Raw genomic sequence first — 25,871 nt, 5'->3', positions numbered from 1 at the left:
AGATTGTCCAATGAGTCTATTATGTTGGTGGTGGATCTGGTACGAGGAGCTCCAGAGCAGCTGCTGGCACTGACTCCACTCCACCGGGTGGCCCTGGCAGAGAGGGCACTACAAAACTTGGTAAGAGTCCAACCTACCAGACTCAAAACTGCTGCCTGGGCCAATTTTTACCTCTCAGACAATGCTCTCTGTCTTCTAGGCCTAGCCCCACATTTTTGTTGCCAAATAGGTTCTTTTCCAGAAGGCTCTAGCCCCTAGATCTATCTCTAGGTTCCATTCCTTGAGAACCTGCTTCATATTTTTGGTCCACATTCCTTGGAGTCCAAGAAATCCCTTGGATTCTATTTCCTAGCTTATTTGCCTGTTCCTATCTGGACTCATTATTTAAGAAAGTAAACAATGGCAGTGAACATTGTAATGTCTTGAGTTGGGAGCTGGAGGGAGGAAAAATGAAAGGTTTTGGTGTCTTGATCAAAGAATCTGGTTCTCTAAGTCAGAGATGCATTGTCCCAAGGCCTGATGCCCCCTCCAGGCTCCAAAGGAGACAACAGTCTCAAGGGAAGTACTGGAGACATTGGGCCCCTTGGTTGGATTCCTGGGAATAGAGAGTACACGACGGATCCCCTTACCGATCCTGCTGGGCCATCTCAGTCAGCTGCAGGGCTTCTGCCTAGGAGAGCCATTTGCCACAGAGCTGGGATGGCTCCTGTTGCAGGAGCCTGCTCTCGGGTATGAACCTTTGGGAACTTCTAATTCTAACTCACCCTTACCCACCCTCTTAAACACCACCCTGAGTGGCAGCTCATTGAATACACTCAAGGTCCCTTGGAGCCCTGAGTCCCCATGTCCTCTTTTCCCCTTCCTTTCCCTCACAGTTCTTTCAGCATCCCAGCCCCTGATCTTCTTCCTGTCCCCCAGGAAGCCAGAGTTGTGGAGCCAGGGTGAAGTAGAGCAAGCTGGACGCCTAGTACTCACTCTGTCTACTGAAGCCATTTCCTTGATCCCCAGGGTGAGGTGAAGGAAAAAGGGAGGGAGAAAGAGCAGAGGGGGACTGGTGAGCTGGTTCTGGGGAGCTAAGGCCAAGGAGGCTGAGGGCAAGGGATGTGATCTGGAGAAAACTGCTAAAGAAAGAGGACTTTGAAATTACAGCTGCAGCAGCTGGCCCTGACCTGCCCAGGTCTCCCCACCCTCCATCTACCTTATCACACAGGAGGCCTTGGGCCAAGAGACCCTGGAGCGGCTCCTAGAGAAGCAGCAGAGCTGGGAGCAGAGCAGAGTTGGACAGCTATGTGGAAGACCACAGCTTGCTCCCAAGAAAGCAGCCTTGGTAGCTGGGATTGTACGACCCGCTGCAGATCTCCCAGGTGAAACTACTCAAATATTCATATGTCTATCAGGGTGTATAGGAAAGAGTATCCAGAAATGTAGACAGAAGTCTGGGCTCTAGGTGTGCTGGACCCTTTGAGCAGATTTGCACACTTTCTGCTCTCTGGGCTTGGGTTTTCCCATCAATAAACCATCTCATCTCAGGGCTTGGTTAGAGGGATGATTTTCAAGGTCTTTTCTGGTTCTAGGATTCTATAGCTCTGGAAATGTATAACCCATTACAGTTTTAGTCCAGGACTTCCCTTTTCCTGTTCTCTTATCCCTATTAACAGCTGACATACTCTAGGCTTGGCTCTATGCTAGAGTATGGACCTCTCTGCTGGGAAGATGCTTAGGATGTAGGAGGGAGATGCTCTGGGGCTAGAAACCTGAGTTCTGATCTAGGCCTGCCATTAAATCCTCAGGCAACCTCCTTAGCCTTCCATTTATACAATGAGGGGCTTGTCCTCTCTAGTCACTTGTTCTAATATCCCTTGAGTCATAATTCTCACACTATAGTAATCCTTTGGCTCATACTGTCCACACTACTCTATCCTCCAAAGGTTGGAGGAGTCATTCCACCTATAGGTATCTTTTTGGGCATAGTTAAGTTCTACACTGACCCCCTGTGCCTGCCTTCCCCCTTCAGAACCTGTGCCAAATTGTGCAGATATACGAGGGACATTCCCAGCAGCCTGGTCAGCAACCCAGATTGCAGGAATGGAGCTCTCAGACTTTGAGGACTGCCTGGCATTATTTGCAGGAGACCCAGGACTTGGGCCTGAGGAACTACGGGCAGCGATGGGCAAGGCAAAACAGGTCAGGGATGGAGGGGCCAACATGAGGAAGCTGGTTGGGTGTGGTATGGAACACAAGGGAGTGGATAGCTGGGTAAAAAGTGGAGGAAATAGGAGATAAAAGAATTTGAGTGTTTGGATCCTGAGTAGGAAATCAGAGAGGATGAATGTGGAGGAAAGGAAGCTAATGCAATGGGTAGAGGGAAGAAAGCAGTGGTCACCAAACTTTAGTGTGTATCAAAATTTTCTGGAAAGCAGTTTTTAAAATGCTGATGCCAGGATCCCATGCTAGACTCACTGAAGAAGAATTTTTTTGTTTTGAGAAGAATCTCCTGAGGGCCCTGGGAGGATCTGCATTTTAACAGGCATTCCCAGTGAGTCTGGTGCACGTAAAATTTAGAACTCATGGACTACAATCTGCTATTCTTCCCTACTGAGTGAGACTCTAACATCTTTCAGTAACACTTTAGTCAGAAGAGCCTTAATCCGATCCTCTCATTTTACAGTTGGCGAAAGTTTTAAAGACCCAGAGAGGCAAGTATTTTGCCTAGAGTTACACAACTAAGGTCAGAGGCATGACTAAGACCCAGCATTCTGACTCCTAGTTCAGTGCTTTTCCATTCACATTTTTCCTCTCTTTCTCCTAGTTGTGGGGTCCTCCCCGGGGATTCCGTCCTGAGCAGATTCTGCAGCTAGGTCGGCTCTTAATAGGTCTAGGAGAACGGGAATTACAAGAGCTGATCCTAGTGGACTGGGGAGTGCTGAGCACCCTGGGGCAGATAGATGGCTGGAGCTCCATCCAGGTAACACCTTCCCCTTTCCTACTACCTTCCAAATATCTGTTCCACAGATTTAGGCCTCTAGGTCACCTAATGCCCAAAGAACTTTTTTCCTGTCACTCTGCCTGGCTATTCTTTCTATTTTAAAATACCCACTACTAGGATGCCTGGGTGGCTCAATTGGTTAAGCATCCAATTTTAGCTCAGGTCACGATCTCGTGGTTTGTGAGTTCAAGTCCCACATCAGGCTCTGTGCTGACAGCTGGGAGTCTGCAGCCTGCTTCTAATTCTGTGAATCCTCTCTCTCTGCCCATCCCCCACTCATGCTCTGTCTGTCTGTCTCTCTCTCTCAAAAATAAACATTAAGAAAAAATACCCCCTACTTGTGGCCTTAGGAATTCTGTGATTTGTTCACTTTGAGGCCCTGGACACATAAAACTCCCTCCTGTCTTCCCCGAGGCCTTCTCTTTTTTGAATCCTCAACCTTCCTCATGGCTATTGGATCATCAGTTCCTAATAATACAAGTATATAATCCCATAGCACTGTCTCTTCCCTAACCACTTCCTCCAGCATGAATTCCTTGTGATTTATCTCCTTTCTGTGACCTCCATCTCCATCCATCCCAGCTTCAGGTTGTGGTCTCCAGTTTCTTGCGGCAGAGTGGCCGGCATGTGAGCCACCTGGACTTCCTTCACCTGACTGCACTGGGTTATACGCTCTGTGGACTTCGGCCAGAGGAGCTACAGCATATCAGCAGTTGGGAATTTAGGTCATCTGTGGAGGGGATGTGTGGGTGGTGGTGCTCATGTAAAGGTGGACTCACTGGGGATGGAAGGCTCATGGAGGAGTGGTCCCATGGAGGAAGGGACCTCACTTGAAGCCATCTATATTCCATCTCATGACCATAGACCCTATCACTGTGGCTGACTATATTCCCTTTCTTCCCACTTTTCTACAGCCAAGCAGCTCTTTTCCTGGGCAATCTGCATCTCCAATGTTCTGAGGAGCAACTGGAAGTTCTGGCCCAGCTCCTTGTGCTGCCTGGTGGTTTTGGCCCAGTCAGTAACTGGGGGCCTGAGATTTTCACCGAAATTGGCACAATAGCAGGTAGGGAGACTGGGCCACTCCTGGTGCTAGCTGTCAGAGGTTGGTTTCCCTACCATGGATGGACTGGGTAGAGGACTGCTCTGGAATTCTTATGGTGGGAATCTAAGAAGGCATTTAGGTAAGAGGTTGGAGATGTGTTGGGAAAGGTGTATGGAGAAGAAGTCTATAGGTTTGAAGAGAAGAGGGAAGGCCAGTATAAGGCAATGTTTGGATGCCTATACAACTTGCTTCAACAGCAGGGATCCCAGACCTGGCTCTTTCAGCACTGCTGCAGGAACAGATCCAGGGCCTTACCCCTCTTGCTATTTCTGTCATCCCTGCTCCTAAATTTGCTGTAAGTATTAATGGATTGGGGTCTGAGGTGACCACAAAGAGCCAGGGCCCAATGGGGGCTACAGTGGATGTACTGATTCCTGTCCCCACCCCCAGGTGGTGTTCAGCCCCACCCAGCTATCTAGTCTCACAAGTGTTCAGGCTGTGGCTGTCACTCCTGAACAAATGGCCTTTCTAAGTTCTGAGCAGCGACGAGCAGTTGCATGGGCCCAGCATGAGGGGAAGGACAACCCAGAACAGCAGGGTGAGTTCCCAAATGCACAGCTTGCCCCTCCAATTTCTGACCCAAAATCTGACCCCAAACTTGATGCTATCTGGTTCATAGAACCCATTCAGGGAAACCCCTGGAGCAAAGGGGTCTAGGCAGAAAATTTCCTTGTATCAGTGGTTCCTGGGGAACAGAGTTGTGATATTCCTCCCATTCTCTGTCTCATTATAGGTCGAAGCACAGCCTGGGGCCTTCAGGACTGGTCACAACCCTCCTGGGCCATGGCATTGGCCATCTGCTTCCTTGGCAACCTGCTTTGAACCTGTCTCTACAGTTAAAAAGAAAGATTGTTGGGAAAGAAATTTTAATAAAGTGCAAATGAAAATGCATTCTAATTCTCCTCAGGAAGCCCATGAGGAATATGGGTAAAATGCTAATGCTTTCCACCCACCTGAGAATCAGTGTTCCTGGCATGCCATATCTGGAGTCTTCTTTCCATCATAAATAACCCCAATACTTCTTTTCCTTTCCTGAAAGCTAGTCCCTCCTCATCCCAACCATTAGAAATAACACAGACAGCTAGAGCATAGCAAGGAGTCTTTACTAGGACAGAAGGGAGTTGGGGGGCATCCAGGGCAAGTAGAATGGGCCACATTAGAATGGGCAGAAGTCCTGGGGATCTTGAGTCATCTCCTGAGGGTGGGGAATTAATGCTTATTGTGGATGAGAGGTGGAGGAATGCGGATATCCTGGCCTCTCTCCAGACGCCGTTCACAATCAATCAAATAGTTTACGCCATCGATGACCAGCTGCACCAGCTCCACCTGAAGGACACTAACCCTTGATCTCTGCTTCCCGCAGCTTGAGTTTCCTCTTTAGTACTGATTTGCCTGCTCTAGGAACTCATTTCCAATTGCCTCCCCACTCAACTTGAATTTCATTTCAGATCCTATTACATTCCTGGGGCCCACTCACTGTCATATCTTCACCCGCACCAACCTATACCTCTCCTCGCTATAATCCCTAAGGATCTCACCTCTGACTTGCCGAGTCGGTCCAAATTAGAGATGTCAAAGACGCTGCCTGTGGCAGCTGTGTCCACTCCACCAGTGCCACGCTTTTGGAGTCTTAAGTTCTCCAGGATCTTTGGGAAGCGGCTATCCTAGAGAGGAGGAGATAAGGATTGGGGGCAGGGTTATTAGAGGCAGAGACTGGTCCTATTTGAGACTGGTCCCTTTCCCCTGATACTCTAGCTGCAATGTGTCTTACTCCTTTCCAAAATGCCCATACCCTACCATCCACACACAGCCACCTTCCTTACTCATACCCTCTCTAACCCCATAACTCCTTTACTTTGCTTAGCAGGGGCAGTTTGATGTGCACTCCTGCCCGAAGTCCAGTGCCCAGGTTAGACGGACAGGTCAAGATGTATCCCAAACGCTCATTCCACATGAACTCCCAGCCACGCTCCTGGATCAGCCGCTCCACCTGAGTCCACAAAGGCTCTGTTAGTGAAAAGTCAGGTATATTTGAACCCTCCCTTAGCCAGACCTACAAGAACTCTAGAAATATGTCTAGAATGAGAAACTTGGACAGTGAAAGAATGACACTGCTGTTTGCGTGTGTGTGGGGGCGGGAGGGAATGGTTTGTTATTATTATGTATACAAGGTAATTTTGATGTTGCAAGCCCATCATGGTGAGATTGCAGAAAAATATCCTGTGTGTGGAAAAAAGAGAAACTTGAGAGATTGATGCACTAAGGATGATCTAGGGAAATGAGTGGAGGTGGTAAACTGAACTGAGAAAGGAATGATTATTCAATGAGCTCAGTATGCATGGATTATCTCTGCTTTGCTAATGAGCCTAGAGTTTGGAAGGGTTCTTTCACACATAAAATGAGGATGTAGGCCTTGCAACAGGAAGAGGCAAGAAAGCCTTCTGTTAGCTGTGGAAAGAGCACATGAGAAGGCAGAGAGAAAAGTGAAAACAGTCCAGAGGAGCTGGACTCATAGTTACGTGTATGCTTGAGGGAGTGGGGAGGGGAGAGTGGGAAGAGTGTTTTGTTTCACTAGAGCATCCTAATGATGGAAATGACTGTTAGAGTTCAAGAGACAGGGGATCTGCCAGAAGGATGGATGTGAAGACTACCTAATATAAGTAAAGAGGACCCTGTTTATAGTATAGGGGAAAAAAACAACAACTATGGCATAGGGGGTCATCTTATATGCTGAACAAGGGGAAACTGTTCCATCTCGAAAAATAATAGGAGCTAACACTTATTGAACATTTATTATACACCAGGCATTTTACATTCATTATCTCACTTAATCCCCACAACAACCTAAAATGTAGGAAGCCTTATTATCCCAATTTTACATATGAGAAACCTGAGGGATATCATTTGAAAAGTACTTCCCTACCCAGTTACCGTCAGAATATGCTACCTGTTATTTGCCAAAAACAATAAAAACTTCCCAGCTAGAATCTAAAAGAAAAGAAGCTGTCTTTACAAGTCCAAAATAGAACTGTATATATGAGAACATACAATAAAAACTGGGATTTCTAATATAGAATAGAATACGGGACCTAATCCATATATGATTGAGGATTCAGTAGAGTCACACATTCTGCAACTTAATGCATTCCATCACCCATTTCCCCTAGTCTCCCTCCTGCTTTCAGCTTAAAACCTAGACATGATACTTTAGCAAGAACGACAGAATTCAGAGGCAAGGCCTACCTTGGTTCAGAACTGGATGGTCACATTGGAATCATGAACACCCCAATCTTTTGCTCCCTACATTAAGCCAGGCTCAAATTTTTCCTTACCTGCACACTCCACACACCCCAGGCATTGACCCACCAGCTCAATTATTCCATCTTTGGCTTACCTGACAACTGTTTTATTTACTACCTTAGATTCACGACATTCTTTCACTTTTCTATTCTTGGGTGACCACATATCCTGGTTTTCCCTGGATAGTCCTAATATATTGTCCTGGACTGACTGATGGTGATCCCTTTTGCTACAAAAGTGTCCTGGGTTGATTGATAAATTGTATGGTCTAGTCCTTGGTTTTTCCTTATGTCCTTCCACCTAGTTCCCGTATACATTCTTTTCCAACCTCTTTGAGGCCTCGACAGAATCTTTCAAACACTTTCTTCATGTTGCCACCCTTCTCCATGGAGATGACCCGTGTATGATCCTCCTCATTTACCCAGATCAAAAAGCTCTTCTCATTGTTATGCCTGAGAGCAGAAAAGAGGAAAAGATAGGGATCAAGAGGCAGGGCAAAAACTGAGAGAGATAGAAGAATAAAAGGCATTTACAGGGCATGGAGGGAAAAAGGGTAAGGTAAGCCTCATACCAGATTCCCCGAGCATCTGGCCAGTCTCGAGCCATTCCTGCTGCAGTCAGCAGTGGGGACACAGGCTTATCAAATAGGAAGTGGTCCTGAGGGGAGTAAAAGGACTTGGGTTAAGAATCTTCACAGTAGCCCCTGGGCCTCTTATCTCATCTGACCCACCCTCCCCTCTGACTCTTCTTTTATCTGCTTCCTCAAACCAGCTCCTTCTCAAAGCCCCTCACATCAATCAGCTGCTGCTGTTCAGCCTCTGTCATCTCACTGAGCCGATAGTAACGTCCAGCCAAGTCACCCTTCAGGCCACTCAGTGCATCCACTACAACACGTTCCACCTCTCGTCGCTCTGCCCGAGTGCAGGCTGGAGGAAGGCTGAGTCCCCGGATACTTCGGCCAGTTCTGACTCTTGAGGACAATACATACCTCTCATCAAAGTAGCCAGAACGGATCTAAGGAATAAGAGAAATTAATATAAGTCATAGAAACACTGTGGGCCTTGGAAAGGAGAGACCTTAAAGACTGCAGGGGTCCTCACTGCAGGCATTGGAATGAGAAGTTCATTGGGCAAGCACTCCAATAGGAGCGGGCATTATGAATCTTCCCCCAAACTGCCCACTTTGGGGAACAGTCATTCTCATCCACCCTCTCCTCTCCCCTCCCCTCCCCTCCTCTCTCTCCCCATAATTGCTCCTTAAGATACAATTCTTCCCCTCACACCAAGACTAAAAGCTTAGCAGTACAATGACTCTAAGTCAGGAAATAATTAAGATGAAGGATTGGAGAAACAGAGTGCTGTACATAAGGCAATGCAAATCAGAAGTGGAATATCTGTCTTACCTTGCTGGCATCTAGGTCAGTGGTATGTTTCATCATTCGAGGGTCATATCCATTGTGTCGCTCTTGTATCACAGGATCAAACAGCTCAGCAAATACCTGATGGGGAATTAAGAGGGAGAGGGTGGTTAAGGAGAGGGAATCCCTTTCCAGGCCTTAGTTGTGGATTGATTTCACTGGGTCAGAAAACATGAGTATGGAAGGTAGCCTTAAGGGAAAGTGAAGGGTCTTTAGGGGAAAGGAGCTGGGATTACTGGGAAGATGATTTGGGACACCAGGGAAACTCTGGGAGCCCCCTACCTCATAGGTCTCCTCATCTCCAGCTACCATGCCCACAGTCTTGATGAAGGGGTGGCCGGGGTTGTCCACGCCAGTCTGGATACACTGATCTAGCGTCCAACCAGTGGGTGTGGTCTTGTCGCAGAGCCGGGCATAGACTGCTGGGGTCAGGTGACTGGCCATGCAGTTGTTGTGCTTTCGGAGGTCTGGGTACTCAGCACTAGGGAGGGGGTACCCAGTAACCATGGAGGAGAGCACCAGGGGCCTAGTCCCAGTGCAGTCAGCTGGGAGCTATCCAGTTAGCCATATCTGGCTTTGCTCCTTGGGAGAAGAGGAGATTAGAGGGAGACTAAACCTTGGTAATCTCTTTAGGGACTTTCAGGGTCTATTCTTTCCCAACAGTTCTAGCTTGCTCTGGCTGGCGGGCACAATTCCCCCAGATTTGCTCAGTTCTTTCCTACCTTTAGCACATTAGGGATGGGGGAGGGGAAAGACTAAGGAGGAGAATTCATGATGTGGGGTTGGGGGAGAGAAACAGCAGGAAACGAGATGGAGGAGAGTGAAAAGGATAGTTCCTGGTTTCTCAATTAGGGCTTTGGGCAGAGTGGGTGCAGCCAGAACTCACAGGGCCAGAGGGGGTCTTGGGGGCGGGGATTGCGGGTTACAGGTCCCCAGGAATGCGTTAGCCTTATGGTTTTGGTTTCCATCCCCAACCCACTGTAGTCTCCAGATTGTACAGCACTCCACTCCAGAGCCTTCGTGATTATAACCCTTCTCTTTTGCCCAGGTCCTCATCTCCATCACCATCTTCGTTCCTGTCACTACTTCCAAACCCCCTCCCCCCCCACCCCCCCCACCCCTGTGCCTCAGACACTGATACCTCGGGGGATACAGCCTCCGTCGTTCACTGGCAGCCCTTATAGGTTCCGGGCGGAGCAGAAACCCAGCGGCTAGAGACCCAGCTCCAGCCAAAGCCAGGAGCCTGAGCCCCGGGCGGACGGACAGCAGACGAGAGAAGGGACCAGCCATGGCTTGAGGGTCCGGCTATGGAATCCCGGGGCGCGAGCTGGCGCAGGGAAGGAACAGGGAGGGAGGATGCAATCAGGAGAACTGAGGACTGGAACTGAGTGCCAAGCTGGAGCCGAAATGGGGGCCGGATTGGAAGCTGGAGCAGGAAAGAAAGACGATACCAACCAGACTGCAGGAGAAGCGCAATGAGCTAGCGGCTGGCAGGCGGAGAGGGAGGCCCCAGCCGCAGTCTCCAGGGGTGGGGCTCTCGCAGGCTCCGCCTTTCCGCCTGCCACCGCGCTAGGTATGCGGGGGCAGAGGTGGGAAGTACTGCCAGGTAGATTAGGGGACCCGAGCTTCGCAACCCTAGGCCGAGGGTGCCGGCCCACCTGGGATGAGGTCGCCGAGATTTCAGCACCACGTAGAGGACAGCATCCAACGGGACCCGCAAAGCCTAACACCCTTCCCCCAAGCCTTTCCGTTTAATAGGAAACCGATTCGTCACTCTGGTTGTGAAAGGGTGACATTGCCCAACCTCTCTTTAGTTTTCGGCCTTCCCCAGCAACCTCTCCATATTCCCTGGGGAGGCAGCCGCGGGAGAAAAACATGGAATAAATACAGATACCAGAGAAAGAAATGGAGAAATCACACAGAGGCACACATCGGAAAAGACACCCGGTGGCTCAAGGTCACCTTTGCCTTAGAACCAGGAAGAGGACCAAGGACCAATAGCACCTGTGCTATTCTTACAAGGTTGTGGAAGGATTCCCTGAGACCAATCAGGAAAACATTAACTCTTACCCCATTTATGCTGTGTTCCCTGCTCAGGCTCTGCTCCCACGTAGCCCTGCTATATCCTGCCCCCACTTCTCACAATCCCCAGCTTCCCCCCCCCACTCTCCTCCCCATTTTCTACTTCACCTTTGATCTTTTACTTCCTCGAGTTTTATCCAGGTTCAGGACTATTTTCTGCTTACAGGACTCCCTCTGAGTATTCTCTGCAAACTTGCCTACCTGTTGGTTGCACTGGGTGTGGAGCTGGAATTGGCAGGGAATTGTTAGTTTCCTCTTCTTCCTTTCCCTTCTCTCCCCTCTTTGTAGTTTCCTGTTCCTGGGCTGAAGGGGAGTGTAAGGCGAGGTGAAGGGTGTGGTAAGATGATGGGCGTAGGAAAAAAAAAAAGATGATGGGCGTAGGAACAGAACAGGCAGGCACTGGTCTCCAACCACCACAAGTGTTTCCTCTGCTGGCTCCCTAATGCTGTTTAATCCACAGTGTAAGGGGGGACTGCTATTCAAGGCCAGGGAATCTCTATCTTCCTACTGGTCTTTTGTCCTTTCTCCTCACTAGATACATATTCAGATTTGAGAGGGTGTGTTCCCACAGTTCAAAGTGTGACTTAGGTGTGACTTGACCTTTGTCCTGGCAGTAAAAAGAATGAATGCTGGGGCCAAAATGGAGATATGGGGCTTCATATGGAACGTCAGTTAAGGTTAGATAGGCATGGTGGTGTTAGTCCCTTCTCTGAGCCATCTTGGTGATAGTAGGATACTTGGAAATGTTATCTGAGAGAGAGAAATTCCCTTCACATTGTCCTCTGGCCCCGCCAATGAGATACCACCTTACTTCTATATACTCTTGTTCCCTTCATTACTCTCAGGATTTTTTGTGTTCCTTTTCCTCTCTTATTCATTCGTATCCTTCGAAGCTATCCACCTCTTTTCTGTGTCCATCACTTAATTCCTTCTTTTGGTAAGAGAGCAATTATCAGAGAACTGATAGAGTTCTGTAGTCAGAGTTACTTTTGGAGAGATGGAAAATGTTACCTGTGTTGTGGGGGCTCATTGTGTAGGTTACAGAGTAGTTATGAGCAAGCAAATATAATTACTTGGGATGGTGTATATTTACCTAGATAAAGAAGGGAGATAATCTTCCAAAGAAGGAGGGTTGTTATTTGATTGAGAGGGTGGTTACTAAGATTAAAGAGGTAGGGAACAAGAAGAGATAATTACAGAAAGAAAAATAAGACTTAGCCTGAGAAATCACTCAAGTTTGGAGACTAGCTGTCCAAATTTGTGTAATAGCTCCTCTGAGAAAAGACATTTATTTGTGTACTTTTCTTATTCCCTGTGAGTCTCTCATAGCCACATAATGTATTAATGCTCATTTAAAAAGATTATCCTATGGCATACAGGAAGTAATTAATATATATTTAATGTAATTAATGATAATAATTATCAAGACTAACATTTATAAAGCACTTTACAATTATAAGAAACATTTGTATGTGTTATTTCATTGAATTGGATTATTCCAATGGATGACCAGGGACTGAGTCTACATTTTTCAGGGGGGCGAGAAGACAAGTTAATTACCTAGTAGATGTTTTAATAACTTGTTTGAAGGGCTGGAGTGGTGGAGAGGACATGAGCCTGAGCATGAACTAGGGAGGGATTGATTTCCTTCAGGGACAGTCCTTAGCTTCATCCCTATCTCATTCAATATACTTTGGGGTCAGTGTAATGAGGCACCTGACTGAAAAAGTGGTAAGATGCCTAAGGTTGCAGAGAAGAAACATGGATCTTGGGATTATCTTGATGAGGGAAACCTAAGTAAGGATGAAAAGATAATAATAAAAATGCAAACATGTACAAAATCCTTTCATATAATCAGCACCATATGATTAGATTAAAATTTTTTGGAACATTTATTTTTTGAGAGACACAACATGAGTGGAGGAGGGGCAGAGAGAGAGGGAGACACAGAATCCAAAGCAGGCTCCAGACTCTAAATTGTCAGCCCAGAGCCCGATGTGGGGCTCCAACCCATGAAGCACAAGATGATGACCTGAGCCAAAGTCAGACACTTAACTGACAGAGCCACTCAAGTGCCCTGATTTGATTAGATTTTTTTAATTTTTAAAAAAAATTTATCATTGAGTCAGAGAGAAACAGAGCATGAGCGGGAAAGGGTCAGAGAGAGAGGGAGACACAGAATCTGAAGCAGGCTCCAGGCTCTAAGCTATCAGCACAGGGCCACATGTGGGGCTCAAACCCACGAACGGTGAGATCATGACCTGAGCCGAAGTCAGCTGCTTAACCAACTGAGCCACCCAGGCTCCCCTTGATTAGATTTTTAAAGCACTCTCTTTTGGATGAGGAAATGGAGGCTGAGGGAAGTTCAGTGATTTGTCCAAAGCTACACAGCTATTAAAGGCAAGGCCACGATTCAATCCAGGTTTGTCTTGTTCCAAGGCTAGAGGGGTAAAGAACATACCCAGTGTGGATATGGGAATCATCTTGCCCAGTCTTCCAGGAACATCCATTTTCTTGTCTCCTCCATAAATAAATCTTTGTTCTTTCCCTCAACTTTCTGATTTGTTTGTCTCTTTTTGTCTCCAGTCAACCTATCACTCCTCTACATCTGTTAACATTTTCAACCAACATTTATTGGCTCTCTAAATACATCATACTCCTTTTGTTTTAAAAATCAAACAGAGGGGCGCCTGAGTGGCTCAGTCTATTAAGCGAACAACTTCATTCAGCTCAGGTCATGATCTCACCCGTTTCGGGTTCAAGCCTCGTGTAGACTCCATGCTGACAGCTCAGAGCCTGGAGCTTGCTTCACATTCTGCGTCTCCCTCTCTCTGTACCTCTCTTGCTCGTGCTGCCTCTCTCTCTCTCTCTCTCTCTCTCTCTCTCTCTCTCATAAAAATAAACACCAAAAATGTTTTTAAAATAAAAAAATAATAAAAATCAAGCAGAAAACCTGGTTTGTCTCAGGACGGGCTATGGCACAAAGTGTACCTCTTTTCTGCATCTTGCTTCTTCTCTGCCTTTCGTCTCATTGGGAAGTCACTGCCTTGACCAAGCAACTGGGATGTGGCGACGCAGAAATCAGAGGAAGGGGAACATCAGGTTGCACTTCCTCCCCACGCCCACTAGGGGCCACCCTCCTCCACGCAGAAGTACGGGCCAACGCAGCCTGACTCTGTTGCCGGTGCGCGCCTTCCGCTGATTGGTGACACCGCAGAGAAGCCGCGCTTTGATTGGGCTGCTGTCAGGTGTCGCTGCCCGCAGGTTCGGCTGCGCGAGCGCAGGGAGGCGGGTGAGCGAGGGCCGGGGGCGGTAGGGGAGTGGCTGGGGGCTGGGGGCGGTATCTGAGGGGGTGGGCTGGATAGAGTGGGCTTGCTTGGTGCTGAGGGCCGTGGTTAGTACCGGCTGGGGGCGGCTTCGGGAAGTGGACCGGCAGAGAGGCCTCAATGTCAGCGTAGTGAGAGGAAGGCGGAGAAGGCGGGGGCGGGCGAATGCTGGTGGAGTCACATCGGAGGGCGGTATTCGTGACCGGGAGCTGTGTAAGGAAAGACCCAGGAAGGGGTCAGCAAGAGAAGAGAGGGGTGTGAGGATTTGAGGGAGGAAGAGGGAGTCCTGCGTGAGGAGTGGAGTCAGCTAGGGAGAGGGTCAGGGTGGGGAAGTCTGTGAGGAGGGGTGGAATGGAGTCGACTCAGGACAGGATCAGCTGCAGGCAGGGGTTGTTGCAGAGTGGAGGGGACCCTGGAGAGAGCGAATGTGAGGACGGAATGGATCTAAGGCAGTCTTTGTGGGAGAGCATTGAGTGTTCTATATAAATTGTTACCAACTGTGGTGACTCATCTGCGGTTTTGGAGGGCTGTTTAATGCTGGAGAATCACTGAGTGAGAGGATTAGTTGGATTACTAATTGGATTAGTTGATCAGTGATGGGGGAGGGGGCAGCAATGTCTCAGTGTTTGGGGGAGGGTCCATGGAGAGTCATTGTAGCAAAATAGGGAAAGAAGGGAGTATGGGTTTCAGAACAATTCACCTGTATCAGAATAAGGGTATGTGTGAAGGATTAAACATTGCATCCAGAAAGAATTTAGAGGTCCACTGTTGAAGGTGGGAAGGAGCTAGTGTTGGTGGCCTGAGGAATTTTACTGTGTTGAAAATATTCCTTCATGGACTCTGTATTGATTTGTCCCCTCCACCACTAATGGTGCCCTCCTCTAAGTGCATGGTGATTAAGGAAATTAGAGGACTACTGCAAACAGCCCTAAATTCTAAGGGATAAAGAAGTTACACAGTTTACCCTCCCTTCTGCCCCACCCTCTCTTCTCACCTACTTATCTTCTCCCCTCCTCCCACCCTCCCTTTTTTCCTTCATCTGCATTGATTTGGCCACTGGAGTGAGACTGCCCTTTAGCCTAGTGTAGAGTGTGAAGCTTTCTTTTGCAACAAAGTATTGAAGGAGAGAGGGATGGGAAGAAGGGCCTGAAAAACAGGGAATGGCTCTTGGAATACCATATTAAATCCCAGCTTCTCTCAAAGGTACATTTAAATAAATCCTGTCTTATTTCATAGCTGTTTCTGTCAGGATTCTATTTTTGCTGTGTTAACTATAAATTTAGGCCTTTACATCTCTCTTTAACCCTCTGAAGGGTCTCTGAACAGATTCTTCCCCGTTCTGTTACCATCCCCTGTTATACAGTTGTAATAGATTTGCAGGAAAAATGACTATATACATTTAGTAGAAAATCAGGAAGGACCTAGTGGAAAAAAAGGGTGAAGAGTTAGGAATCTTAGACATGAAGGAAAGCCCCTGCTTCAGATAAAGGATAAAGGGTGCAACAAAATTCTGCCTGCTGAAGCTATACAGGGACCTTGGGAATGCCACAAGTCATGGAAATTGGGTCAGGTCTCTAAAAAGGAGTTCAAAGATACAGCATGTATATAAGACCAGTAGTACACAACTGGAAATATGAAATCTAGGGAGAATTCTGTGACTGACCTGTAGAGACAAGCAGACTGTAAAGACTAGGAAGGTCAAGGTCTATACAAAGGTTAGCTATAACTTTCTCATCAAATGCAAATCCCACTAGGAATGGTAAGGGTTTAAAATAAAATACAAAATGTAATTGTTGAAGACTATTTTATAAGTCTGTTAAGACTAAATCTATTTACTTAGGATGTTTGTGGTTTTCATTAGAGTCATTAGTATTTCTGAGGACTTTTGGAGAATGTGGAAAATTGCTGGGTGACTCAATTTTTTTTTTAAATAGCATATTTGTATCCTCACAATTTGGTATTAACAAATGTTAACCTTTTGGGTATTTGTTTCATATTTTTAAAATATTGAAATAAACATTACAGATAAGGTTGTAAAGTTCCACTCAAATCCTTCTTAGTTCCATTTTACCCTCTCCTCAGAGGTAACCCCTATTATGAATTTGGTGCCTTTCTTTCTAGTCCATATTTTTAGACCTCTCCTAACTATGTATATAGTCGTAAATATATGTAATATTTTTATTATGCAAGCTGAATTGTACTGCATGTGTATTTCTGCAGTTTACATTTGGAAGCCATCCATATTGTTACAGACATCTTTTCTTTTTTTGAGAGAGTGAGCATATGTGGGAGATGGGCAGAGAGAAGGAGAGAGATTCCCAAGCAGGCTTCATACTTTCAGCACAGAGCCTGATTTAGGGCTCAAACTCATGAACTATGAGATCATGACCTGAGCCTAATCCAAGAGTCACTTAACTGACTGAGCCATACAGTTGCCCCTGATTCATTTTTTAAAATTGCCATTAGTCTATAATTTGTATATACTACACTGTATTTATCCACTCTGAATTTTCAGTTTTTCCCATCACTGACAGTGTGTTTATGAACATATTTGCACATGTCTTGTGATGTGGGAATTTCTGTATAGCAGAGATTCTCAACCTGGGCATTACTGACATTTTAGACTAGATAATTCTTCATTGTGGGGGAATATCCTATGCATTTAAAACTATTAAGCAGCATCCTTGGCCTTTACTCGTTACACACCAATAGCACCTTCCCAGTTCTGACAACCAAAAATACTTCCTACCAAATGTCCCCTGGTGAGCATAATCACAATTGGTTAACAACCACTACTGTAGCTGTATGTAGAAATGGAATTACCAGATTGTTCTGACTCTACATAAGTCTTAAGATATTCTAGGTTGCTTAGTCAGTTGAACATCTGACTTCAGCTCAGGTTGAGCCCTGCATTGGGCTCTCTGCTGACAGCTCAGAGCCTGGAACCTGCTTTGGATTTTTGTCCCCCTCGCTTTCTGCCCCTCCCCCACTCATGCTCTGTCTCTCTCATTCTTAAAAATAAACAAACATTAAAAAACTTTTTTTAAAATAGTCTCACTAATTATGGCTCTAGGCAGAATTTTTTCCTACTGAAGCTTCTGATGGAAGACATGTTGGCCTAGACCAGACCTGGGTCTGTAGTACCAGGAGGTGGTAGAGAGAAAACTGAAATTTAATTTTAAGAATGGGTTGGAGACTATCGTATGGATGCCTGTATCCTCAAGCTCCCAGTTAGCACTAAACCTCTTTCCTTGACAGATTTTCCAGATTCAGGCATCTGTCTTTTCAAGTGGAGCACGTGGAAGAGGGACAGGGGGCATAGAGGATTTTAATGTTTTGATATAATGCTGAGAACATAGGGTACCCTCAATAAATTCTTTTTGAATTTATTCTTGATAGGAATGAAGATGAAAGTTAAGGTCAAAGGCAGATGTGCTCTCTCATTACCTCTGCCCCTGAATTAAGTACCTGAGTTCAACACTACTGTGAGGAGATGGTGAAGGGATAGGAACATTTTGGAATCAACCCAAAGTTGAAAATGTCTCTTTAACCTTCTCTTCTGGTAGGAATCAACAGTAGCCTTCCATGAGGAACTGCCTTTTCTTGCTGCTGGAGTTCATGGTGTTTCCTGTTGGCAGAATCAGGGACATGCCAGCACTGTAAGGGTTAACTTACTGATCTTACCAGTCTCATGGTTGGGGGTGGGGTGAGCTTGGAGGAAAAAGAAGACCTTGCTTTTCTCTTATGGATCTTTAGTCATGTCAAGTCATAGCCCACATACCTCCTTTCCTGTTGCTCCTTTTTACCATAGTTTTGCTTCCTGTTCCCCATAGTCTCCTGTGGTTTTCTCTTGTTTTATTATTCCCTATGCCCCATCCCCACCTACTGCCTTGGGGTTTGGATTCTGAGCTAATGGGATACTCTCCATTGCAGAGCGGGATGAGTGGGTGCTCCGGCGGGGATGTGGTCATTGCCGGCCAGTGAGGGCGAGAGTGCCACAGCCCACTTCTTCCTTGGAGCTGGGGATGAGGGGCTGGGCACCCGTGGAATAGGCATGAGGACAGAAGAGAGTGACAGCGAGCTCCTTGAGGATGAGGAGGATGAAGTGGTAAGACTAAGGAAAATGACATAACTTGGTGCTGGGGCCCCTGTCATAAAGAGTTGAGATTCCATTGCCTGGAAATACTTCTCTGCCCTTTCCAAATGCATAGACTCCCTGTCACAAGCAGGCCCTATCTTGATTAAGAGGAGAGGCAGTAGAGATTGGTTAGATTACCTCTCTTTGGATCCCGTACCTTTATGCCTTCCTCCTATTGTGTCCTGGTTATTAGTTCCCTGGCTCTTCTGCCTGAGCACACATTTCCTACTGTGGAAAGCCTCCTATTCTTTAGGCAGTAGGAATCCCTATAGGTACCCCAATCTAGATCTAAGTTGGGAGACAGCATATACCCCATAGGTCCAAAGTTCTGGCAAGGAACTCTATGCCCTAAGGAGATGAGACAGTATGCCCTAGTAGGGATGATCTAGGTGGGAAGTTCCTAGGTTCCTGACAGTGCTTCCTCTCTATAGCCTCCTGAACCTCAGATCATTGTTGGCATCTGTGCCATGACCAAGAAATCCAAGTCCAAGCCAATGACCCAGATCCTAGAGCGACTCTGCAGATTTGACTACCTAACTGTTATCATTCTTGGAGAAGACGTGATCCTCAATGAACCTGTTGAAAACTGGCCATCTTGCCACTGCCTCATCTCTTTCCACTCCAAAGGTTGGAGTCTGTGAAGGAAAGTGGGAGGGAATGGTGGGAATGCTGGACTGGGAAATGAGGTTCTTACTGTTGAATAGTAAGTACAGTGGTCATCAGCTCTTCCTGACACACTGGCGAACAGTGCAAAGGGGTTTGCTTTCCCTGTATTGTGGAAGAGTTGCTAGAGGTAATTTAAAGCCCATATTTGAACCTCAAGACAGTTCTAAGGCTCTAGGGTCTCTGACAGAATTGTGTGTCTCTAGAAGAACCCTAGAAATAACATCTTTTCAACTTTTTCTTGATGGGTATTACAGACTTGGGAAGCTGGGCAGAAGGATGTTATGGGTTGGATGGGTAGAGGAGCTTAGTGGCAACTTTAGCTTTAATACATCTCTCTATTTCTCTTACTGTTTTCTCACTCTGTCTTTTTCACTTTCTTTCTTTGATCTATTTCCTTTCTCTATCCCAGGATTTCCTCTGGACAAAGCTGTTGCTTACTCCAAGCTTCGAAACCCCTTTCTTATCAATGACCTGGCTATGCAGTATTACATCCAGGATAGGTATAGCTTTCGGTTGATTGGTGGGGTGGGTAGTCCTGAGATCATGCCTGTTTAGAGAGCCCGCTTCGGGAGGGGCAGAGTCAAACAGACATGCTTAATTTTTGTACCATACCCTCCTGAGTTCTATACCCTAGTATCTCCCAATTCCTAAGCAAATGAGATCCCTAGCCTCTTCCCTTGTTTACCATCCCTCACCTCCCCCAGCTAATTTATTTGGGGGTGACAGGAGGGAGGTGTACCGGATCCTGCAGGAGGAGGGTATTGATCTGCCTCGATATGCTGTGCTCAACCGTGACCCGGCTCGGCCTGAGGGTGAGTACCTGGCTTTGTCCAGTCTTGCCCTGCCTTGCTTTCTGTAACATAGCCCAGTTGTCCATCTTCTGGACATTTCCATGTACTACTTAGCTAAGTGAGGCTTTGGTTATTGGACTATGGATAGAGTTAGAACTGTGGGTCCTTGAACAAAGCATTAGACCTGTTACGTAGATATTATCATATTTACATACCATATAGACATTCCCATATCTATTACTAAGATATGTTCATAGAAATTTGAGGGTTATGGAGATTAAAACTTGGAGAAATGGGAGTTGGAAATATTCTACAATCCTCAACCCTGGAAATGACCACATACCTTTATTTCAGAGTGCAACCTGATAGAAGGTGAAGACCAGGTAGAGGTAAATGGAGCTGTCTTTCCCAAGCCCTTTGTGGAGAAGCCAGTGAGTGCAGAGGACCATAATGTTTACATCTACTACCCCAGTTCAGCTGGAGGAGGAAGTCAGCGACTCTTTCGGAAGGTATGAAAGATACTTGAGCGTTTGGGGAAGACACATAGGTAGAAGGACAAGAACTAGAGAATTTGGGGACAATGTGGAGGCAACGTTTTTTTCTTCCTTTTCTTCCTGCAGATTGGCAGCCGAAGCAGCGTTTACTCTCCTGAGAGCAGCGTCCGAAAGACAGGATCATACATCTATGAGGAGTTTATGCCAACAGATGGCACAGATGTCAAGGTTATGGTGGATACAGGGATTTAAGAAGTGATAAATGTCTGGTGGGATGGGGTGCTTGGGAAGCAAGTAGAAGTGTATGGAGAGAGTCATAGAAAATAAAGTGTGAATGTGATTTGCTTTTACATTCAGGTGAAGATAATGAGAGAAGTAGACATTTATATTGTTACTATCAGAGCAAGGGCTAGGGTAACATGGAAAATGGTATAATGTTGTAAGTTATTTCTTAATGAGGACTAGGTAATAAATAGTGCTGGAATCCCAAGGAGATTCCTTCATAAAGATACTTTGGTGGAACTCAGTAAGGAAAATGTCAGTCTCCTTATTCTTAATACTCAAGAGTTTTTTTTTTTCCCCCATTAGTTTATAGACCTAGTGCTCATGTTGTCTTCTCATATGCAGGATGAGCGATGGGCATACTCAGTGATGCTATGTACCTGCAGGTATATACAGTGGGGCCAGATTATGCCCATGCTGAAGCCAGAAAATCTCCAGCTCTGGATGGGAAGGTTGAACGAGACAGTGAAGGGAAAGAGATTCGGTATCCAGTCATGCTGACTGCCATGGAAAAGCTGGTGGCCAGGAAAGTCTGCGTAGCTTTTAAGGTGGAGCAAAGCCCTTGGGGGACGGTGCTGTGGAATGGGGGAAAGAGACAGGAGCAGGGGTCTGGAAGGAAGAGTGGTTCTCTTGTTCTCATCTTGCCTCTTTCCCCTGCAGCAAACAGTTTGTGGTTTTGACCTTCTTCGTGCCAATGGTCACTCCTTTGTGTGTGATGTCAATGGCTTCAGTTTTGTCAAGAATTCGATGAAATACTATGATGACTGTGCCAAGATCCTGGGGTAAGGACACTGTGGTCTGGACTGAGGAGTATGGGCTTAGAGAAGAGAGTTAGAAAGCTTTTTGCTTTATTTTAAATTTTGTAAAAAGGATTTAAAAGTGAAAAAGGAAAATAGAAAAAGGGCTACTTATTCCTCTTGCCTTCCTACCACTGCACTCCCAGTTAAAACTGTTAACAGTTTTACACATAACAATGTTTTTTCTACCATGAATAAATAAACTGTATTTATAGTACTAAATGTGATCATACTGCAATACTGTTTTAAAATTTGACTTAAAAAATTTACCATGTAACATGTAAAAATGTATAAGAAGGGGTTCCTGGGTGGCTCATTCAGTTAAATGTCCAGCTCAAGGTTCATGACATCAAGGTCCACATTGGACTCTACACTCACAGCACAGAGCTTGCTTGGGATTCTCTCTCTCTCTCTCTCTCTCTCTCTCTCTCTCTCTCTCTCTTCCTCCCCTGCTCATGCACACACACACAAGAACTCTCTCTCTCAAAATAAATTATTTAAAAAGCCAAAAAATAATGTATAAGGAATGATGCATATACTGAGTATTCATGTATTCACCATTAATTTTTATATATAAAATCTTTCTGGGGCACGTGGGTGGCTCAGTCAGTAAAGCATCCAACTTCAGCTCAGGTCATGATCTCAGGGTCCATGAATTCGAGCCCTGAATCAGGCTCTATGGAAACAGCTCAGAGCCGGGAGCCTGCTTGGAATTCTTTGTCTCCCTCTCTCTGCCCCTCCCCCGCTTCCACTATCTCTTTCTCTCTCAATAAATAAATAAATACATTAGATATAAAATTTTTTTAAGTTTATTTATTTTGAGAGAGTGCAAGCAGGGGAGAGGCAGAGAGAGACGGGGACAGAAGATCTGAAGTGGGCCCTGTGCTGACAGCAGAGAACCCAATGTGAGGCTCAAACTCATGAATTGCGGTAATCGTGACCTGAGCAAAAGTTGGACGCTTAACTGACAGAGTCACCCAGGCTTAAATAAAATATTAAGAATACCCCTTACTAGTTACATCCCTTCCTTTTCCACCCAGAGGTCACTATAATCCTTAATTTGGTGTTGGTCATTCCCATGTATTTATTAATATTTTAATGCATCTATGGGGACTTTCTTCAGGCATGTTTCTAGGGTTCATCTAATGTATTCTTCTGTAATTTGCTAGTTTCTATGAGCTTTATTCATATATGTAGTTCTGTTTCATTTATTTTCATACATTTCTTCATGTTTCTCCTTCTAGGAACACCATCATGCGGGAGCTTGCTCCACAGTTCCAGATTCCATGGTCCATCCCCACAGAGGCTGAAGACATTCCCATTGTCCCTACCACATCTGGCACTATGTGAGCAAAAGTATAAAACCTGGAGTAACCTACTTAAGGCATCTGATTCAGACCAGTGGTTACTTTCTGACACTATACCATCTGACTAGTGGAGGCTGGGTGTCTTCTAGGCAATTTCCTTAACCCTGCCTATATTCTTAATCTCAATTTTTCCTCTGCTCTTTGACACGTTGAGGAGGAGGAAATGATGGGAGGTGGTGTGGGGTGGGTTGGAGGAAAGGTTCTAACAACATTCCCTATCTTAGGATGGAACTCCGTTGTGTCATTGCAATTATCCGTCATGGAGATCGTACCCCCAAGCAGAAAATGAAGATGGAGGTGACACATCCAAGGTAGGATGAATGTCTTAATTTAGACAAATAGATTTTTGTGAGGGAGATAGGAATGGGGAAGTTCCCAAAGGCTTTGACTGTCTTACCCCATACTGAAGCTTTTCCTTATTTCTTCAGATTTTTCAGTCTATTTGAAAAACATGGTGGCTACAAGACAGGGAAATTAAAACTGAAGCGGCCTGAGCAGTTACAGGTAAGGTTGTGAATTTGGCTGGGAGGACCCAGATGGGTATGGGATTGGGGCCCTCAATGAGACACCAGGATGCAAGGGTAACTGGCCAGGACTTGGTTGATCTCCTGCATGGATACCTTATTATTTCCTCCAGGAGGTGCTGGACATCACAAGGCTGTTATTGTCTGAACTGGAGAAAGAACCAGGTGGTGAGATCGAGGAGAAGACTGGGAAACTAGAGCAGCTGAAGTCTGTGCTGGAGATGTGAGAAAGGGGATGGAAGAGGGGAACCAATGACCGTGAGAACTAGGTGCTGGGATGGTAAGTAAACTGAGTTTATCCTGCAGGTATGGTCATTTCTCAGGCATCAACCGGAAAGTGCAGTTGACTTACTACCCTCATGGAGTAAAAGCTACTAATGAGGGGCAAGGTAAGATATAATACTGCCTTCCCATTACCACTCAAGTCTCTTATTCTTAAACCTTTAGATGACCTCAGGGCACCTGGGTAGCTCAGTCGGTTGAGTGTCCGACTCTTGATTTTAGCTCAGGTCATGATTTCACAGTTTGTGGGTTTGAGCCCCACATCAGGCTCTGCACTGACAATGTGGAGCCTGCTTGAGATTCTCTCCCTCCCTCTATCCCTCTGCCCTTCCTCCACTTGTGCTCTTGCTCTTTCTCTGTCTCTCTCTCCTCCTCTCAGAAAATAAATAAACTTAAAAAAATAAGCAAAACCTTTAGGATGAACACTGGGTGTTCTACATAGGGGATGAATAACTGGATTCTATACCTAAAATAATTATTGCACTATATGCTAACTAACTTGGTTGTAATTAAAAAGTAAAAATAAAAAATAAATTTAAAAAATAAAACCTTTAGATGACCTCTACCCCAAATCACCATTCTGGGCTTCTCATAAGACCTGATATATAGATGTCCCCACTCCTTTCCTCTTTTTTTTTTTAATGTTTATTTATTTTTGAGGGGGGGGCAGGGAGGAGCAGAGAGAGGGGACAGAGGATCCAAAGTAGGCTCTATGCTGACAGCAGACAGCCCAATGCTGCTTGGACTCATAGACCTTAAGATCATGACCTGAGCCGAAGTCAGATGCTTAACTGACTGAGCCACCCAGGTGCCCCCTCATGCTATTTTCCTTAGGTCTAGACTGATTCACTTCCCCTTACTCCTGCAGATCCGCAGCAGGAGACCCTATCCCCATCTCTGTTGCTGGTACTGAAGTGGGGTGGAGAACTGACTCCTGCTGGCCGTGTTCAGGCTGAAGAGTTGGGAAGAGCTTTTCGCTGCATGTACCCTGGTGGACAGGGTGAGTGTTTTGGGGACAAATAGCAGGGCTTGGATCAGATAATTGGAGAATAAATTGAGGGAGTGAAGAGACAGAGGCAATGAGAAAGTTAAAGGGGGAAAGGAGCATTCTTCCGTGTGGGTATGTACAGCAGTCCATTCTTGGTCGTCCCCCTTCTCCCTCAGGTGACTATGCTGGCTTTCCTGGTTGTGGGCTACTTCGTCTCCATAGCACTTTCCGCCATGATCTCAAGATCTATGCCTCTGATGAGGGCCGTGTCCAGATGACTGCTGCTGCCTTTGCCAAGGTGCACACTCCAGTTCTCCCACAGTCCCAGCATCCAATAGGTAGAGAGGCTGAGAGTTTGGAGGACTAGTTGGGAAATGTCAGGGTATTTATGTGCTGGCTTGGAGAAGTTTCTGCTTGTATCTGACCCATTTGTACCACTGAGGCTGAGCTTAGAGTAATTAGTGGGGAAAGGCCCCTTGACCTGTTCTCCTCCCCTCCACACCAGCTCTCATTTGATCTTTGAGACCATTTAGGCTTAGGAGAAGTAGACTGGAAGGAAAACTAATAGATTTTGTGCTTCCCCTCCAGGGCCTTCTGGCTCTAGAAGGGGAGCTAACACCCATTTTGGTGCAAATGGTGAAGAGTGCCAACATGAATGGGCTCCTGGACAGCGATGGCGATTCCTTGAGCAGCTGCCAGCACCGGGTAAAGGCTCGGCTGCACCATATTTTGCAGCAGGATGCACCCTTTGGTCCTGAGGATTATGATCAGGTCAGACTCCCCTATTTTTGTGCCCCATGTACCCTCATCTCAGATTCCTAGAATTCTAAGTTATAGTGATCAATAATGGTACTTACTACATGATAGACACTGCTTTCCATACATTATCTCATTCAATCTTTACCCTTTGAGTTAAGTATGGGTCTACAATCTCTTCCCACAATTTCAGAAATAAAAAAGATTAGGCACCAATATTCATTTGGTCGCAATACCTGACATTATAAGACTGTTTCTAATTCTTGGGGCTCCTGGGTGGCTTAGTCAGTTAAGTATCTGACTCTTGATTTCAGCTCAGGTCATAAGCTCATAGTCTATGGGTTCAAGACCCATATCAGGCTCCACACAGACAATACAGATCCTGCTTGATCTCTCTCTCTCTCTTTCTGACTTTCCCCTGCTCACACATTCTCTCTCTCAAGATAAATAAATAAATAGACAGATAGATAAATAGATAAATAAAGACTATTACTAATGCCTATTTATTTTGTTTAGTGTAAATAGTCATACATTGTGCTGCCGAAATATAAATGTGCTTAGTGATGCCCTAAG

At 45.9% G+C, this 25,871-nt stretch overlaps 3 protein-coding genes across 15 annotated transcripts in view; 2 read left to right on the top strand and 1 right to left on the bottom strand.

Moving 5' to 3' along the window:
• Positions 1–4,979, top strand: part of STRC (stereocilin) — a 16,684-nt gene extending 11,705 nt beyond the window's left edge. The window contains 11 exon segments of the mRNA XM_029952238.1: positions 3–120; positions 533–729; positions 919–1,009; positions 1,211–1,364; positions 2,015–2,184; positions 2,810–2,965; positions 3,569–3,711; positions 3,901–4,049; positions 4,286–4,383; positions 4,479–4,626; positions 4,822–4,979. Of these exon segments, the coding sequence (XP_029808098.1) occupies positions 3–120; positions 533–729; positions 919–1,009; positions 1,211–1,364; positions 2,015–2,184; positions 2,810–2,965; positions 3,569–3,711; positions 3,901–4,049; positions 4,286–4,383; positions 4,479–4,626; positions 4,822–4,910 (1,513 nt within the window). The 3' untranslated portion in view covers positions 4,911–4,979.
• Positions 4,980–5,170: 191 nt separating this feature from the next.
• CKMT1A (creatine kinase, mitochondrial 1A) lies at positions 5,171–11,190 on the bottom strand. Of its 3 annotated transcripts, none has more exons than XM_029952449.1 (10): positions 11,089–11,190; positions 9,947–10,231; positions 9,088–9,286; positions 8,791–8,886; positions 8,181–8,402; positions 7,960–8,045; positions 7,717–7,840; positions 5,944–6,078; positions 5,627–5,752; positions 5,171–5,414 (listed from the first exon to the last, which is right to left on the bottom strand). In XM_029952449.1, the coding sequence occupies exons 2-10, from the start codon at positions 10,093–10,095 to the stop codon at positions 5,298–5,300; spliced, it is 1,254 nt and encodes a 417-aa protein (XP_029808309.1). In that variant the 5' UTR covers positions 10,096–10,231; positions 11,089–11,190; the 3' UTR covers positions 5,171–5,297. The 3 variants fall into 3 exon arrangements, with proteins under 3 accessions (XP_029808309.1, XP_029808311.1, XP_029808308.1); XM_029952451.1 differs by having other exon boundaries at positions 9,947–10,132; XM_029952448.1 differs by lacking the exon at positions 11,089–11,190 and having other exon boundaries at positions 9,947–10,317.
• Positions 11,191–14,099: 2,909 nt separating this feature from the next.
• The window catches only part of PPIP5K1 (diphosphoinositol pentakisphosphate kinase 1), a 40,234-nt gene continuing 28,462 nt past the window's right edge, over positions 14,100–25,871 (top strand). For 10 of the 11 annotated variants that reach the window (XM_029951589.1, XM_029951586.1, XM_029951590.1 and 7 more), the window contains exons 1-18: positions 14,100–14,179; positions 17,780–17,872; positions 18,147–18,321; positions 18,783–18,978; positions 19,427–19,517; positions 19,744–19,829; positions 20,163–20,317; positions 20,429–20,530; positions 20,971–21,132; positions 21,245–21,366; positions 22,626–22,727; positions 22,973–23,059; positions 23,177–23,252; positions 23,386–23,495; positions 23,579–23,661; positions 24,423–24,554; positions 24,719–24,840; positions 25,131–25,313. In XM_029951589.1, coding sequence (XP_029807449.1) covers positions 18,175–18,321; positions 18,783–18,978; positions 19,427–19,517; positions 19,744–19,829; positions 20,163–20,317; positions 20,429–20,530; positions 20,971–21,132; positions 21,245–21,366; positions 22,626–22,727; positions 22,973–23,059; positions 23,177–23,252; positions 23,386–23,495; positions 23,579–23,661; positions 24,423–24,554; positions 24,719–24,840; positions 25,131–25,313 — 1,956 coding nt within the window. In that variant the 5' untranslated portion in view covers positions 14,100–14,179; positions 17,780–17,872; positions 18,147–18,174. Of the gene's footprint in view, positions 14,180–17,779; positions 17,873–18,146; positions 18,322–18,782; positions 18,979–19,426; positions 19,518–19,743; positions 19,830–20,162; positions 20,318–20,428; positions 20,531–20,929; positions 21,133–21,244; positions 21,367–22,625; positions 22,728–22,972; positions 23,060–23,176; positions 23,253–23,385; positions 23,496–23,578; positions 23,662–24,422; positions 24,555–24,718; positions 24,841–25,130; positions 25,314–25,871 lie in introns of those variants that run through there. The other variant, XM_029951591.1, reaches the window with a different exon arrangement.

The sequence above is a fragment of the Suricata suricatta genome, chromosome 9, assembly GCF_006229205.1.
Source record: "Suricata suricatta isolate VVHF042 chromosome 9, meerkat_22Aug2017_6uvM2_HiC, whole genome shotgun sequence".
NCBI lineage: Eukaryota > Metazoa > Chordata > Mammalia > Carnivora > Herpestidae > Suricata > Suricata suricatta.
This window is presented reverse-complemented; position numbering and strand designations above follow the sequence as displayed.

What these genes read in the sequence shown, in the direction of transcription:
- CKMT1A (XM_029952449.1), bottom strand. Translation starts at nt 10,095, where the DNA reads ATGGCTGGTCCCTTCTCTCGTCTGCTGTCCGTCCGCCCGGGGCTCAGG. An exon ending in CGGAGGCTGTATCCCCCGAG is followed by an intron (nt 9,287 to 9,946) that starts GTATCAGTGTCT and finishes CCCCCTCCCTAG; the next exon opens with TGCTGAGTACCCAGACCTCC. An exon ending in AACAGCAGCAGCTGATTGAT is followed by an intron (nt 8,046 to 8,180) that starts GTGAGGGGCTTT and finishes TACTCCCCTCAG; the next exon opens with GACCACTTCCTATTTGATAA.